The sequence below is a fragment of the Hemitrygon akajei genome, chromosome 8, assembly GCF_048418815.1.
Source record: "Hemitrygon akajei chromosome 8, sHemAka1.3, whole genome shotgun sequence".
In the NCBI taxonomy this organism is placed as follows: domain Eukaryota; kingdom Metazoa; phylum Chordata; class Chondrichthyes; order Myliobatiformes; family Dasyatidae; genus Hemitrygon; species Hemitrygon akajei.
In genome coordinates, this window is record NC_133131.1 from 71370686 (window position 1) to 71384450 (window position 13765).

A 13765-nucleotide genomic window follows, 5' to 3' on the forward strand; every position below is an offset into this window, starting at 1 on the left:
CTGGCCTAAAACATTGAGTGTGTATCTTCAGGCTCCATGATGGAGCTAGCGGAGTCTACTACCCTTTTCAGCTTTTTCTGATCCTGTGCAGTGGCCCTCCATACCAGATGGTGATGTAACCAGTTAGAATGCTTTCCAGAGTACATGTGTAGAAACTTGCAAGTGCCTTTGGTAACATCAAAATTCTCATCAAAATATAGCCACTGTCTTTCCACCTTTGTGATTGTGCCAATATGTTGGGCCCAGGATAGATCCTCGGAGATGTTTGTTCGGAGAAGAACAAACAGAACATTGGACATCAGCTGCATCCCTTTCTGTCCATCCCCTTTCCACACATCCCGAGCCTGAGGTGAGCTGTGCTGGTAAGGAGGTCCTATACTTGACCTGGTGGATCTGTGTCACTGAAGTGATCATTGATATGCTTGTACATGTCTAGCCTAACTGTGCTGACTGTTTCGTACCCACTAATCCCCTGTTGCTTTAATTTCCAGTCATTCATTTTATGTTCTGTGGCCAGACACAAGGAACCACTCTTACAGGTGTCCATCTCAATTTCCTGCAATCCTCAGTGCCTAAGATGAAATGAGGGGCAACCACAAAGACACTTGTAGTCCAGGGACTGGAGTACACAATTTAGAGCAGACATTGACCAGAACTAGGCCATTCCATCTTGGCTCATTTGTTATCCTCCTCAACCCTATTCTCTTGCTTTTTCCCCATAACCTTTCACACCCTTAATTATCACCCTATGCTTTAAATATATCCAATGGCTTGGCCTCCACAGACGTCCATGGCAGTGAATTCCACAGATTCACCACCCTCTGGTTGAAGAAATTCCTCATCTCTGTTTTAAATGGATGTCCCTCTATTCTGAGGCTGTGCCCTCTGGTCCTAGACTCGCCCACAATAAGAAACACCCTCTTCACAGCCACTCTATCTAGGCCTTTTAATATTCTATAGATTTCAATGAGATCCTCGCACATTCTTCTAAATTCCACTGAGTACAGGCCCAGAGCCATCAAGCGCTCTTCCATTCCAGGAGTCATTCTTGTGGGCCTCCTCTGAGCCCTAACAGAAGGAATGTCCAACGGAAAGGAATCAGGATCAGGTTCAATATCTCTGGCATATGTTGCAATATTTGTTGTTCTGTGGCAGCAGTTCTGTAAAATACATTGAGAAATCTATAAGTTATTCGCTTACTTGAGGTTTTAGAGGAAGGAGAAGAGACTAGACAAAGCTAGTATAGCTGATGTATGTTATGAAGACACATTCCTGGTGAATGAGCACTTGAGTGAGTTTTGAATGGGGCACTTCTGCCCCTGTACCTAAGCGCGAAGCAGGGTTGGCAGTGGGTTTGGGAGACAACACTGGAATGTGACTCGTGATGTGCTGTGTCCCTGGTGCCTGCCTGACAGCTATGGCCTCTGATCCCCCAGGTTCTGCTGTGAGTCGGAAACACGAATTGGGGCCAACGGAGTGGAAGATGTGAAGAGCAATCCGTTCTTTGAGTGTGTGGACTGGGAGCACATCAGGTGAGTGTGGAGCTGTTACCATTGGTTTCAGTTCTCCAAATTATAGATTTCTCCACAGCTCTCCTCCCTCAGACATTTTGGTTCCTTCTCATTCATTAGTCCACTGAATACTTCCCAGTGTCACACAGCTGCAGTCCCCTGTCAACGGGATTGGATACCTTGAGCCTGCATTGTGCTGGGATTACTGTGGGTCTACTTGTGCCCTGTATACCCTGGTGTATATACCTACTGAAGACCTGTCCCTCCTTATTCTCTCTCGAAATCATACAACCCTCATTTGTTTAGTCCGTCCTACAATAATGTGTTTCTGATCAAACCTCTTTCAACAGGGAAAGGCCGGCAGCCATATCGATTGAAATAAAGAGCATCGATGATACTTCAAACTTTGATGAATTTCCTGATTCAGACATCTTGCAGCCTGGTAAGGATTTCAAGAGGGGAAGGACTTGTCTAGATTTACATATGTTCTCCAGGATTATAGGACCCTGTTTTATCAAAATATTCAATTAGAGCTAAGACCGTGAGACATAGAAATAAAATGATTCTCTTCCAGCCCATTGAGTGCACTCCGCCATTCCATCATGGCTGTCTTATTATCCCTCGCAACCCCATTCTTTTGTTGCCTTCTCATAATCTTTGACACCTTAACTAATCAAGAGCCTATTAACCTCTGCTTTAAATATTCCCAACGCCATGGTCTTCACAGTTGTTTGTTGTAATGAATTAAACAGATTCTCCGCCCTCTGGATAAAGAATTTCCTCCTGATCTCTGTTCTAAATGGACGTCCTTCTATTCTGAGTCTGTGCCTTCTGGTCCAAGACTCCCCAACTATAGAAAGCATCTCCTCCACTTCCACTTTATCTAGGCCTTTCAATATTCAGTAGGTTTCAATGAGATTCCCCCACCCCACCCTTTATTCTTCTGAACTCCAACAAGTATAGACCCAGACCCATCAAACCCAGTCTTTGTGCCTCTTTGTAGCAAAAACCTGGTCTTTCTCTGAAGCCCTGGAATTTGCTCCCACTGTTCCAAATCGTTAAGTTCCACTTTCAATCAGCGTCCAGCCGTTTGAGCTGTACGCTTCAGATCATTTACTAAAGGAGCTGCCTACTTCCCTTTGACGTGGGGCTGCTGATGGATTGTAGCTCACCCACCTGCATTCATGTCTCACTTTCTCATTTCTCCTCTTTGCCCTCCCTCAGGTCTCTTCCCCCTTCTTTTCCAGTCCCGATGAAGGGTCTCAGCCCGGAATATCAACTGTTTATTCATTTCCATAAATGCTGCCTGACCTGCTGAGTTCCTCCAGCACTTTGTGTGTGTGTGTGTGTGTGTTGCTCTGGATTTCCTGCATCTGCAGAATCTTTTGTGCATATGAAGCTGTAGTTCCCTGTTTAGCTACAGGGTCAGTGGAGAAGTGACCGTGTAGCACGGTTTCATGGGCTTGGGGAGGGGACTGACTGGAGCTTCCTGTATGGTGTGATACTGTCAGTCTGAACTTGTGTGTGGAGCTACGCGAGAATGTGTGGTTCCTTTGGGCCTCACCCTCACTTTGTCTTTCCTCTCAGTTGCAGTGAGCAACCACTCGGAGTCGGACTACAAGAACAAGGACTGGGTGTTCATCAACTACACATACAAGCGGTTCGAGGGTCTGACGGCTCGAGGGGCAATCCCCTCGTACATGAAGTCTGGCAAATGACCAACTCTGACCCCAGGGGCGCGACTCCCTGCTTCAGTGCCGGTCTCTTCTCAGCAACTCGATTCGTCCTGTAGTAGGGCCTGAGTGCCCTGGATAGTGACAGTTGTGAAAGACTGAAGATTTTATTCCTAATATACAGATATCCTTTGTAATCTCTCTGGCCATGTGGGGCGGGGCTAGGAACTTGATGGGAAGCAGACCCAGAGATCAGTCAGTGCCTGTCTGAATCAGGGGCAGTGTAAGGGTGAGTGCGGGTGTCCCGGGGCAGAGACCTGGTGCCAGGCCTCTGCCTTCTGGCCGTACTGCCAGGGGGGTTGTCTCTGCATCCCTTCTGACTCTGCCCTGTCCACGTAGGTTGTCCGGGTCTCTGGAGCACGCCAGCATAATGACCCTTCATTGAAAGGTACCTCGGTCGCTCCACCTCTTTCTCCCCATGAAGTGCCAGCGTAGGAAGCAACTCTTGATGCGTTTCGTCAGTATTGTGCTGACTTTCCTCAGTTCCTACCCATGGTGAGAGAGATGCACAGCACTGGGCAGAGGGCAGGGTAATGATGTTCCCAGTGTGGGATCAGCAAAGCAGACAGCTGCTCACCTGACCTGTGGCCCAAGCACATCTGGATATGCACAGCTGGCCGCTGCACATCTGCCAAGTGTTTGGCTGCCCGGCCCTGCAGCCATCCATTTGCTTTGTGCTCAGTGCTTCCATCCTCTGTCATCGACTCTATGAACACCAAGGTACTGTTCTCGTGTCTGTTTTAATCTCTGCTTGGATGCATTTAATTGGATGGGGTTCGTGAAGAACTCTGTGGGATTCCTCCTTCCTTTCTGACGACATGCAGTTTTTATTATTTTATAAGGGGAACATTTCTGGTGAATTCTTGTTTGTAAATACCGATTTATGTGTTTGTACCTGTATAGAAGATGTTTTCCGGGTTGGCCGCGCTGTCGGGAATCTGGATCTCTGCAGGCTCAGTGAAGAGCTCTCCTCCCTCCAACAGAGTAAAACCTCACCTTACAGCGAGGGGAAGTGTGTTCCTGGGAACCACTGTGTGATGTTGCATTACGGCAGCCATTTTATAATGTAGATAAAGAAGTTATGTAGCCAAAAATAATGGGAGAGTCCACCATGATGTTTGGCAGCCCAGGAGTGGACTTTGCTGCAATGATTTTGTTATGTGGGCCTTTGAAGTCTGGGGTATTTCTGTGTGTGTCCGTAGTCAGTGCACTAGCTCTGGTTCGACAGTCTGGTGATTGAAAGTACAGTCTCTGCCTCATTTAATCCCTCGTAGTTTGTTGGAAAGCCCTCCTCATTTTTCTCCATTCCACCCCCCAGGCCTGCCTCGGATGGAATTTGCAGGCCTAGTATTACTTTATAACAGATTGCCGGCATGTTGTTTGGTGCCGTTTCACCAACAGAGGGTAGGTGAAAACCCGTGCTGCTGCTCCTTGTGGACCAGGTGGTTGCCAGCCAGTGAGAATACTCACTTTGCTGGCAAGTGGTAGGCTCTGTTCCCCTGTATCGGGCTCACTGAGTGCCGGAGAGAACCGTGGCATACGACCCCGGCTCGCAACCCCCAAAAGGGTCTCGGCCAAACCACAATCCAGGATGCAGCTGTGGTTGCAATGTGGAATTTTTCTGTATTTTATTCTGAGAAGGTCTGAATGTGTTAGGACAGCGAGCAATGGAGGAATAAAAATTCCCCTCCCATCTAATCTCCTCACAGACTGATCTCCCCTTCCTCTGAGCCTCCCACCCCCATCGATGGGTCTCTTCTGATTTCCACTTTCCTCTGCCACTATCTGCAGATAGTGTGGCCCATTGGTCGGTCAAGAGGGGATTAGCTTTGATGTAGGAAGGGTTGACCACCACCGACTCTCTTGATCCAAAGGAGGAGCTCACAGCTCAAGGGTCTGGCGTTGAAGTTGGTTGTTTCTGTAGGGGGCCCCTCATGCCAGCACAGCAAGGACATTCTGTACAGTCCCTGTGATGCCAGGGTAAGCTGTTTATCCCATAGGTGTGCCCACCTCTGACCCCGGTGCCATGAGATGTGGTTATAGACATGCCTCCAGTTAATATGACTGAATGTAGATGTTTTCCTGTGAGTCTGCAAACTGAACAGTAAGTATAAAATCTCAGTGCTTTTCACTGCTGGCAGGAGTATCTGCTGCTCTTCTGTTGTAGCAGGTCGTGTTCTGCCACTTCATGCCTTACACCTTGTCACACTGGCTCTCCTTGGGCCAAATTCCTTATCCTGCAGAAAGCCACAGGATGAAGGTGACCTTCCACACCCTCCCCCTTTGGAGAGATGGACCAAGCAGCTGCTGTAATCTGCTCACTCCCAGCGGGACCTCTGCACCTCACTGGTTAAGAATAGTCCGGACCTCAGGGATGAGCAGCTGGTCACAGCATGACAGTCCTGCTTGTCAGTTCCCCAACCTTAACCCATCGGGAGCGGCGAGATGTCCCATCCATTACTGCAACAATGGTGATCCACTTCTCTGCTGTGGCTGGTTTAAGAGTAGGCTAGCAGCTTCAGCCCCTTCTAAAGGAAAGGAAGCTCCACACATACCCCAGGCTGGTGTTACCGGGGATCACATGTCCAAGGGAGGGGGAGAGAGAGAGAGTGAGACCTGCTGCAGTTGTTCCCTCTCAGGCCAGGATTTACCTTCTGGCTTTGAGAGCTGTCTGAAGCTCCGGCCTGTGGGTGAAGGGGTGTGTTGCTGTGACTGTGTGAGATTGGTGAATCTGGTGTAAGTATTGTATGCGTTGCAGAATTGCTTTTTATGAATCACCACCCACTTTCTTTAAACCTGTATTATAAAAGACCTTTTACATAACACCAAGTCTGCTTCAAAGTTAATATTGTGTGTTCACTTTATTTCGAGTGCTTTTGAAAATGATTCTACACTTTATTCTGGACTTGGAACTGCTGTGTAACCCAGCGGGGCTGGTTATTGGAGCACAGGTAGTGTTTTAGCCACAATTTCAGAATCAGATTCTGAATAATTTTTCTTGAATATATTGAAACATACAGTGAAATGTGTGAATAACAAACATAACCTAAGGATGTGCTGGGGGCAGCCCACAACTGTCAAGACACATTCCATGCCAACATAGCATGCTCACCATTCTCAGCAGAATAACACAGAACACAACAAGCAAAAACTGCCTAACAGGTGGTGATCCTTTAATCACAAAGTCCCCTGACCCTAGGCCAGGCTGTCTCCGAACTCAAGTCTCCAGTAAGCTCACAGATTCACAGACCCTGGGCTTTCAACTTGCCCAGTTCATTGCAGACTTGGAGCTCCGGTCACTGGGCTACAACCTCTGGATTTCCAATGCACCTTCCAGCTTTGATCTTCACCATTGATTGCAGGTCTTGCTGATGATGAGGCCCCGAACTCCAGTCTCATCAATTTGCATACTGTCAAGAGAACTCCGGTGGGGGGAATTTGCCTCATTGTCCAAGTTCCTGGGTAGGGCTGTGAACTGTTCTTTACAATCTGCCTCTGCACAGAATGTTAAAGCTTTCATAATCGAGGTTGGATTCTGTCCAGCTATTAATCACCCTTAGTTGATTGAAAGAGATTGGTGAAGTAGGGTGATTTATTTTCCATAAACCTTTTGCTGTTTGCAATGACTGATCGAAGACAGGTGTCCAGGTACATTGCAGCCCCCTCTTCTGGTGATTCTGATATGTGACACGTGTGCACTCGAGTCCTTGGGTGGAATCTAAACCCCGGGAGTTCTGCACAGGGTAAGTGGCTGCATGTTTCCTCCGGCAGGGGAGAAGAAAGGCAGAGGTACCGAGCCCACAGTGATCCATCTTTTTACTCTGACGTGCCGTCACGGTAAGGACACGTTCTGTAAATCCAGCACAAAATCACAGTGCAGCGATACTTGAGCAACGACTGACATTGCCCTTATCTCCTGTGTGAACACTCCTGGTATGAAAGTGCCCAAGTCTGTAGGTAGAGCTGTGGCAACAGGAGAGCTGTTCCTGGTCACAGTGTCCCTCCTGGCTCCCTGCTACTCATGGGCACTGCAGCCCGTGGGTACGTCTGGGTCCCTGCTACTCGTGGGCACTGCAACCTGTGGGTACGTCTGGGTCCCTGCTACTTGTGGGCACTGTTGGCCGTGGATGCCTTCTGGGACCCTGCTACTCACAGGCACCAAGGCCCGTCAGATGTTGGGTGCAGGTGGCTGCTTGGTGATGAATCTGCTTTGGATGCACTGGCAGTCTGTGTGCTTGCTCTTCCCCACGTTCTTCTCCCAGGACATAATTTAGGGATCCTGGACAACAGAACGTGGGAATGTTAGCTGATTGCTCATCTTTGAGGTCCTAAGGTCGTACAAAACTGAAACAGGACCTTTGGCTGTGACCACCTGAGCTTGTCCCATTTGCCCGAGTCTGGCCCACATCCCTCCGAACCTTTCCTATGCGAATGTCTTATAATCATAATTTAACCCACCTCTACCACTTCCTCTGTGTGCAGAGTTGCCCCTCAGGTTTCTTACCCTGGGGAGAAGACTGTGACCATCCATGACCCTCGTGATTTTATAAGCTGAAGTTTATTGTCATTCAACCATATGCATGTATACTGCCAAACGAAAGGCTGTTTGTTCCTCCAGGGCGAAAATACAAAACACAGTGAAGTCACACACAACACAAAGTAATGTTACCACAGATTTACAAATAATATATTCCAGAAGACTGACACCTATAGTGAGGTGCATTTACGATGTAAGTCAAAAAGTAAACAGCATATCGCTACTGGGTGGTAGCAGGGAGTTCAGTAGTCTTACAGCCTGGGGGAAGAAGCTGTTTCCCATCCCAAGTCTTTGTCCCAATGTAATGGTACCTCCTGCTTGGTGGTAGGAGGTCCAGAGAGATAGTGTACTCGTGATAAATATCTTGGGTTGGGGTGGAGAGGGACTCGCGGTCCGATGCTTTGCAATTCCCATACCAGGTGGTGATACAGCTGGTCAGGGCACTCTCACCTCCGAGATCACCCCTCAACATCCTATGCTCCAGGGAATGCAGATTCTAGTGGCTGGTTGGATCCTGCTCTGCACAGATTCACTGTGGAGTTGTTCTGCACATCGACGTCATTGTATTCCCTGAATGTACTGTATAGGGCAGAAGGTAAAGCTTTCATTTCTGGTAGTTTGGATACAACACATATTCATAGCTCTCTGAAAATGGCGACACGGGTTGATAGGGTGGTTAAGAGGTGTATGGCATGCTTGCCTTTATTAGTCTAGGCATTGAGTTCAAAAGTCAAAATTATGCTGCAGCTTCATAAAACTGGCGAGGCCACATCTGGAATATTACATACAGTTCTGGTCGCCCCACTATAGGAGGGATGTTGAGGCTTTGGAGAGGCTGCAGAAAGGGATTACCAGGATGTTGCCTGGTTTAGAGGGTATGTACTTTAACGAGAGATTGGACAAACTTCAGTTTTCTCGAGAGCAGTGGAGGCTGAGGAGAGACAAGATAGAGATTTTTAAGATTGAGAGAGGCATAGATAATGTAGATAGATAATATCTTTTCCCATGGGTTAAAATGCAGGAGGGCATGCATTTAAGGTGAAAGATTAATGTCAAAGGAGAAATGAGGACAAACGAGAGACAATCTGCAGATGCTAGAAATCCAAGCAACACATGCAAAATGCTGGAGGAACTCAGCAGGCCAGGCAGCAACTGTACAAGGAAGTACAGACGATGTTTTGGGCTGAAACCCTTCGGCAGGACTGGAGAAAAAAAGCTGAGGAGTAGATTTGAAAGGTGGGGGGAGGAGAGAGAGAAATGCCAGGTGATAGGTGAAATGGAGGGGGAAGGATGAAGCAGAGCTCGGAACTTGATCAGTGAAAGAGACAGAAGGCCATGGAAGAATGAAATAAAAGGAGAGGCAGGGGAAGGAGCGCCAGAGGGAGGAGATGGGGTAAGAGAGGGACAAGGAGGTGGAAAAGGGTGAAGGGGGGGGGGCATTACTGGAAATTTGAGGAATCGATATTCATGCCATCAGGTTGGAGGCTACCCAAATGGAATATAAAGTGTTCCTCCAACATAAGTGTGGCAAGGATAAGTGCCAGGAGAAAGATCAGTGGGGAAGGGTGAATAGACAAGGGAGTTGCATGGGGAGTGGAAAGCAGAAACTGGGGGGAAGGGAAAGATGTGTTTGTGGTGGGGTCCCATTGGAGGTGGTGGAGGTTTCGCAGAATTATGTGCTGGATGCGGAGGCTGGTGGGGTGGTAGGTGAGGACAAGAGGAACCCTATCCCTGGTAGGCTGGCACAAGGATGAGGTAAGAGCAGACGTGCGTGAAATGGAAGAGATGCGGTTGAGGGCAGTGTTGATGGTGGAGGAAGGGAAGCCCCTTTCTCTGAAAAAGGAAGACATCTTCATTCTAGAATGAAAAGCTTCATCCTGAGAGCAGATGTGGTGGAGACAGAGGAAATAGGAGAAGGTGATGGTGTTTTTACAACTAGCAGGGTGGGATGAGGCGTAGTCCTGGCAGCTGTGGGAGTCCATGGGTTTGTAATAGACGTCGGTGGATAAGCTACCTCCGGAGATAAAGTCAGTGAGATCGAGAGAGGGAAGGGAGGTGGCTGAAATGGACCAGGTGAATTTGAGGGCAGGGTGGAGGTTGGAGGCAAAGTGGATGAAATCGACGAGTGCAGGAAGCAGCATTGTTGCAGCACAGGAAAAATGTGGGACGGTCACCAGTGTGGGCTTGGAACATGGACTGTTCCACATAGCTGGGACCCATGCGATAGAGACAGTCAAATCACTATCAAAAGCTACCCCTGTTGTTTGAAGGAATAGGGAGGACCCAAAGACAGACAGACAGACATACTTTATTGATCCCGAGGGGAAATTGGGTTTTGTTACAGCTGCACCAACCAAGAATAGTGTAGAAATATAGCAATATAAAACCATAAATAATTAAATAATAATGAGTTAATCATGCCAAGTGGAAATAAGTCCAGGACCAGCCTATTGGCTCAGGGTGTCTGACACTCTGAGGGAGGAGTTGTAAAGTTTGATGGCCACAGGTAGGAATGACTTCCTATGATGCTCAGTGTTACATCTCGGTGGAATGAGTCTCTGGCTGAATGTACTCCTGTGCCTAACCAGTACAAGGAGAAATTATTTAGAGTGAGGACAAGCTCTGCTAGGTGGAGGAGAGTGGTGGTGGGGAACTGGTTGGGTCTGGTGTCCAGAATCAGATCAGGCCCCTCAGCCCACAATTTTGTGTCAAAAGATCAATTGAACTCTTCCCTCTTACATGGCTGTCCATTTTTCTATTATTAACATGCCCATCCAAGAACTTCTTAAATGTCCATATCTGTCTCTGCCACCACCTCTCGCAGAGCGTTCCATACACCCACCACTCTCTAAACCTATCTTTGACATTCCCCCTATACTTTCCTCCAATTAACTAAAAGTTATACCCCCTCACACTGGCAATTGCCACCCTTGGGAAAGCTCCCCCACAATGAAATCTAACTCCTGATCTGCTTCTTTGCCCAGCACCAGATTCTGTATGGTGTCATCTAGTTGGCTCAATTACGTATTGTGCCAGGAATCCTTCCTGGTCACACCTATCAAATTCTGCCCCACCTAACCCTTTTGTAGGTGTCAAATCAATATTAGGGAAGTTGAAGTCACCCATGACAACAAATCTATTATTTGTTGCTTCTCGGAATGGTGTTACGGAACCTACTGGAACAGTCTTATTTAGGTTTTTTTATGAATCCTCTGTCACGACGGTGATGGGTACTGGCTCAGAAGAGGGGTTGAGAACAGCACAGATCCACCATGGTCATTTTATCCATGTGGGAGATTACTACCTGCCTGCAAATCTGAGCAGGCTGGAGGCAGAACTTTTTAAATACTCACCATCACAAGGCAGTTGAGATTTGGAGAGAGTTGTAGGTATCTATACAGAGAGCAGGAAGTGGAAGTTAAAGGATTATACACAGGAATCGTGCAGGGAGATTAACGAGGATGTTGCCAGTCCTCGGTAGACTGAGTTATAGAGACAGTTTGAATAGAGCAGGACGATAAATGGAGTGTACGAGACTGAGAGATGAAACATAGAAAACCTACAGCACAATACAGGCCCTTCGGCCCATACTGCTGGGCTGAACATGTCCCTACCTTAGAAGTTACTAGGTTTACCTATAGCCCTCTATTTTTCTAAGCTCCACGTACCTATCCAAAAGTCTCTTAAAAGACCCTATCGTATCTGCCTCCATCACTGTCACTGGCAGCCCATTCCACGCAATCACCAATCTGATTAAAGAACTTACCCCTGACATCTCCTCAGTACCCACTCCCCAGCACCTTAAACCTGTGTCCTCTTGTGGCAACCATTTCAGACCAGGGAAAATGACTATCCACATGATAATGCCCCTCATCATCTTATATACCTCTATCAGGTCACCTCTCATCCTCTACCACTTCAAGGAGAAAAGGCCGAGTTCACTCAACCTATTCTCATACGGCATGCTCCCCAATCCAGGCAACATCTTTGTAAATCTCTGCACCCTTTCTATAGTTTTCACATCCTGTAGTGAGGTGACCAGAACTGAGCGCAAAACTCCAAGTGGGGTCTGACCAGGGTCCTATATAGCTGTAACATTAGCTCTCAGCTCTTAAACTCAATCCCACAGTTGATGAAGGCCAATGCACCGTATGCCTTCTTAACCACAGAGTCAACCTACGCAGCAGCTTTGAGTGTCCTATGGACTTGGACCCCAAGATCCCTCTGATCCTCCACACTGCCAAGAGTCTTACCATTAATACTATATTCTGCCATCATATTTGACCTACCAAAATGAACCATCTCACACTGACCTGGGTTGAACTCCATCTGCCACTTGTTAACCCAGTTTTGCATCCTATCAATGTCCCGTTGTAACCTCTGACAGCCCGCCACACTATCCACAACACCCCCAACCTTTGTGTTTATGGCAGTGTATACAATCAAGATAAAGTGAATGCACACGTTCTGTTACCAAGGGTAAAAGGAGAAAAGAACAAGAGGTTTTATATTTAAGCTGAGAGGGGAGAGATTTGACAGGAATTTGAAGGTCAACTTTTTCATCCAGGGAGTGATCCGTACATGGAACGAACTGCCAGAGGAAGTGGCTGAGTCATGAACATTAACAACATTTAAAAGAAACCTGGACCGGTACAGGATAGAAAAGGTTTAGAGGGATATAGGCAAGTGGCACTGGTTGGCATGGAGAGATGGGCTGAAGGGCTGGTTTCCATGCTCTGGTTCTATAATTGTTTCTGTACCCTTGTCACTGGTTACAAGAGCCTCACCACAACTTAGTCACTGTCTCTCCAATGCTGATTACAAGAACATAGATCATAGAGCAATACAGCACAGGAGGGGGCATTCAGCTCACAGTGTTGTGCTGAATTAGCTAAAAAGCAAATCAAAAACACCCAAACAATAATCCCTCCTACCTACACCATGTCCATAACCCTCCATCTCCTTACATCCATGTGTCTATGAAAACGTCTCTGTTTGTCTTACCACTATACCAGGCATTCACGACTCTCTGAGTGAAAATACGTACCCCTCACATCTCCCTCTGAACCTACCCCTCTCGCCATCAATGCATGCCCTCTGGTATTAGACATTTCAAACCTGGGAAACAGATAGTCTCTATCCACTCTATCTATGCCTCTCATAATCTTGTAAACTATCAGATCTCCCCTCAGCCTCTGAAGCACCAGAGAAAACAGCCCAGGTTTATCCAGCCTCCCGTGATCACACATGCCCTCCAACCCAGTCAGCATCCTGGTAAACCTCTTTTGCACTCTCTCCAAAGTCTCAACATCTTATAGTGGGGTGACGAGAACTGTACCCAATACTCCAGCTTTATGTTTTATGAAGGGTGCTATATTACCCTACTTTTGAACTCAGTGTCTCAACTAATAAAAACAAGCATTCTATAAACCTTCTTAATCACCTTATTGACCTGTGTAGCCACTTTCAATGATCTATAAAGTTGAATCCCAAGTTCTCTCTGCTCAGCAACCCAGTTGAGGACGTTGCCCTCAATAGTGTAGTGTCTCCTTGAATTTGACCTACCAAGGTGCAACATCTCAAATTTATCTGGGTTGAGCTCTATTTGCCATTTTTCAGCCCATATCTGCAACTGTCTCACACTACTCTTTGCCAGTCTTCTACACTATCCACAACTCCACCGATGTGGTATCAGCTGCAAGTTTATGAACCCACCCATCTACTTTTTCATCCAGGTCATTTCTATACATCACAAATACCAGAGGTCTCTGCGGAACTCCACTAATCACAGACCTCCAGCTCGAATAAATCCCTTCAACCACTACTCCCTGTGTCTTCTATGCGCAAGCAAGTTCTGAATCCGAACAGCCGTTTCACATCGGACCCCTTGCATTCTAGTGTTCTGGATTAGCCTGCCATGAGGGACTTTGTCAGACACCTTACTAAAATCCATGTGGACAACGTCCAGTGCTGTACCCTCATCA

General features: G+C 47.3%; 1 protein-coding gene across 4 annotated transcripts in view; it reads left to right on the forward strand.

Annotated features, from left to right (window-relative positions):
- Positions 1 to 6067, forward strand: part of LOC140731971 (serine/threonine-protein kinase 38) — a 106060-nt gene extending 99993 nt beyond the window's left edge. For all 4 annotated transcript variants that reach the window (XM_073054014.1, XM_073054010.1, XM_073054011.1 and 1 more), the window contains exons 12-14: positions 1437 to 1532; positions 1862 to 1953; positions 3099 to 6067. In XM_073054014.1, the coding sequence (XP_072910115.1) occupies positions 1437 to 1532; positions 1862 to 1953; positions 3099 to 3229 (319 nt within the window). In that variant the 3' untranslated portion in view covers positions 3230 to 6067. The remainder of the gene's footprint in view (positions 1 to 1436; positions 1533 to 1861; positions 1954 to 3098) is intronic.
- The last annotated feature ends 7698 nt before the right edge of the window (positions 6068 to 13765 follow it).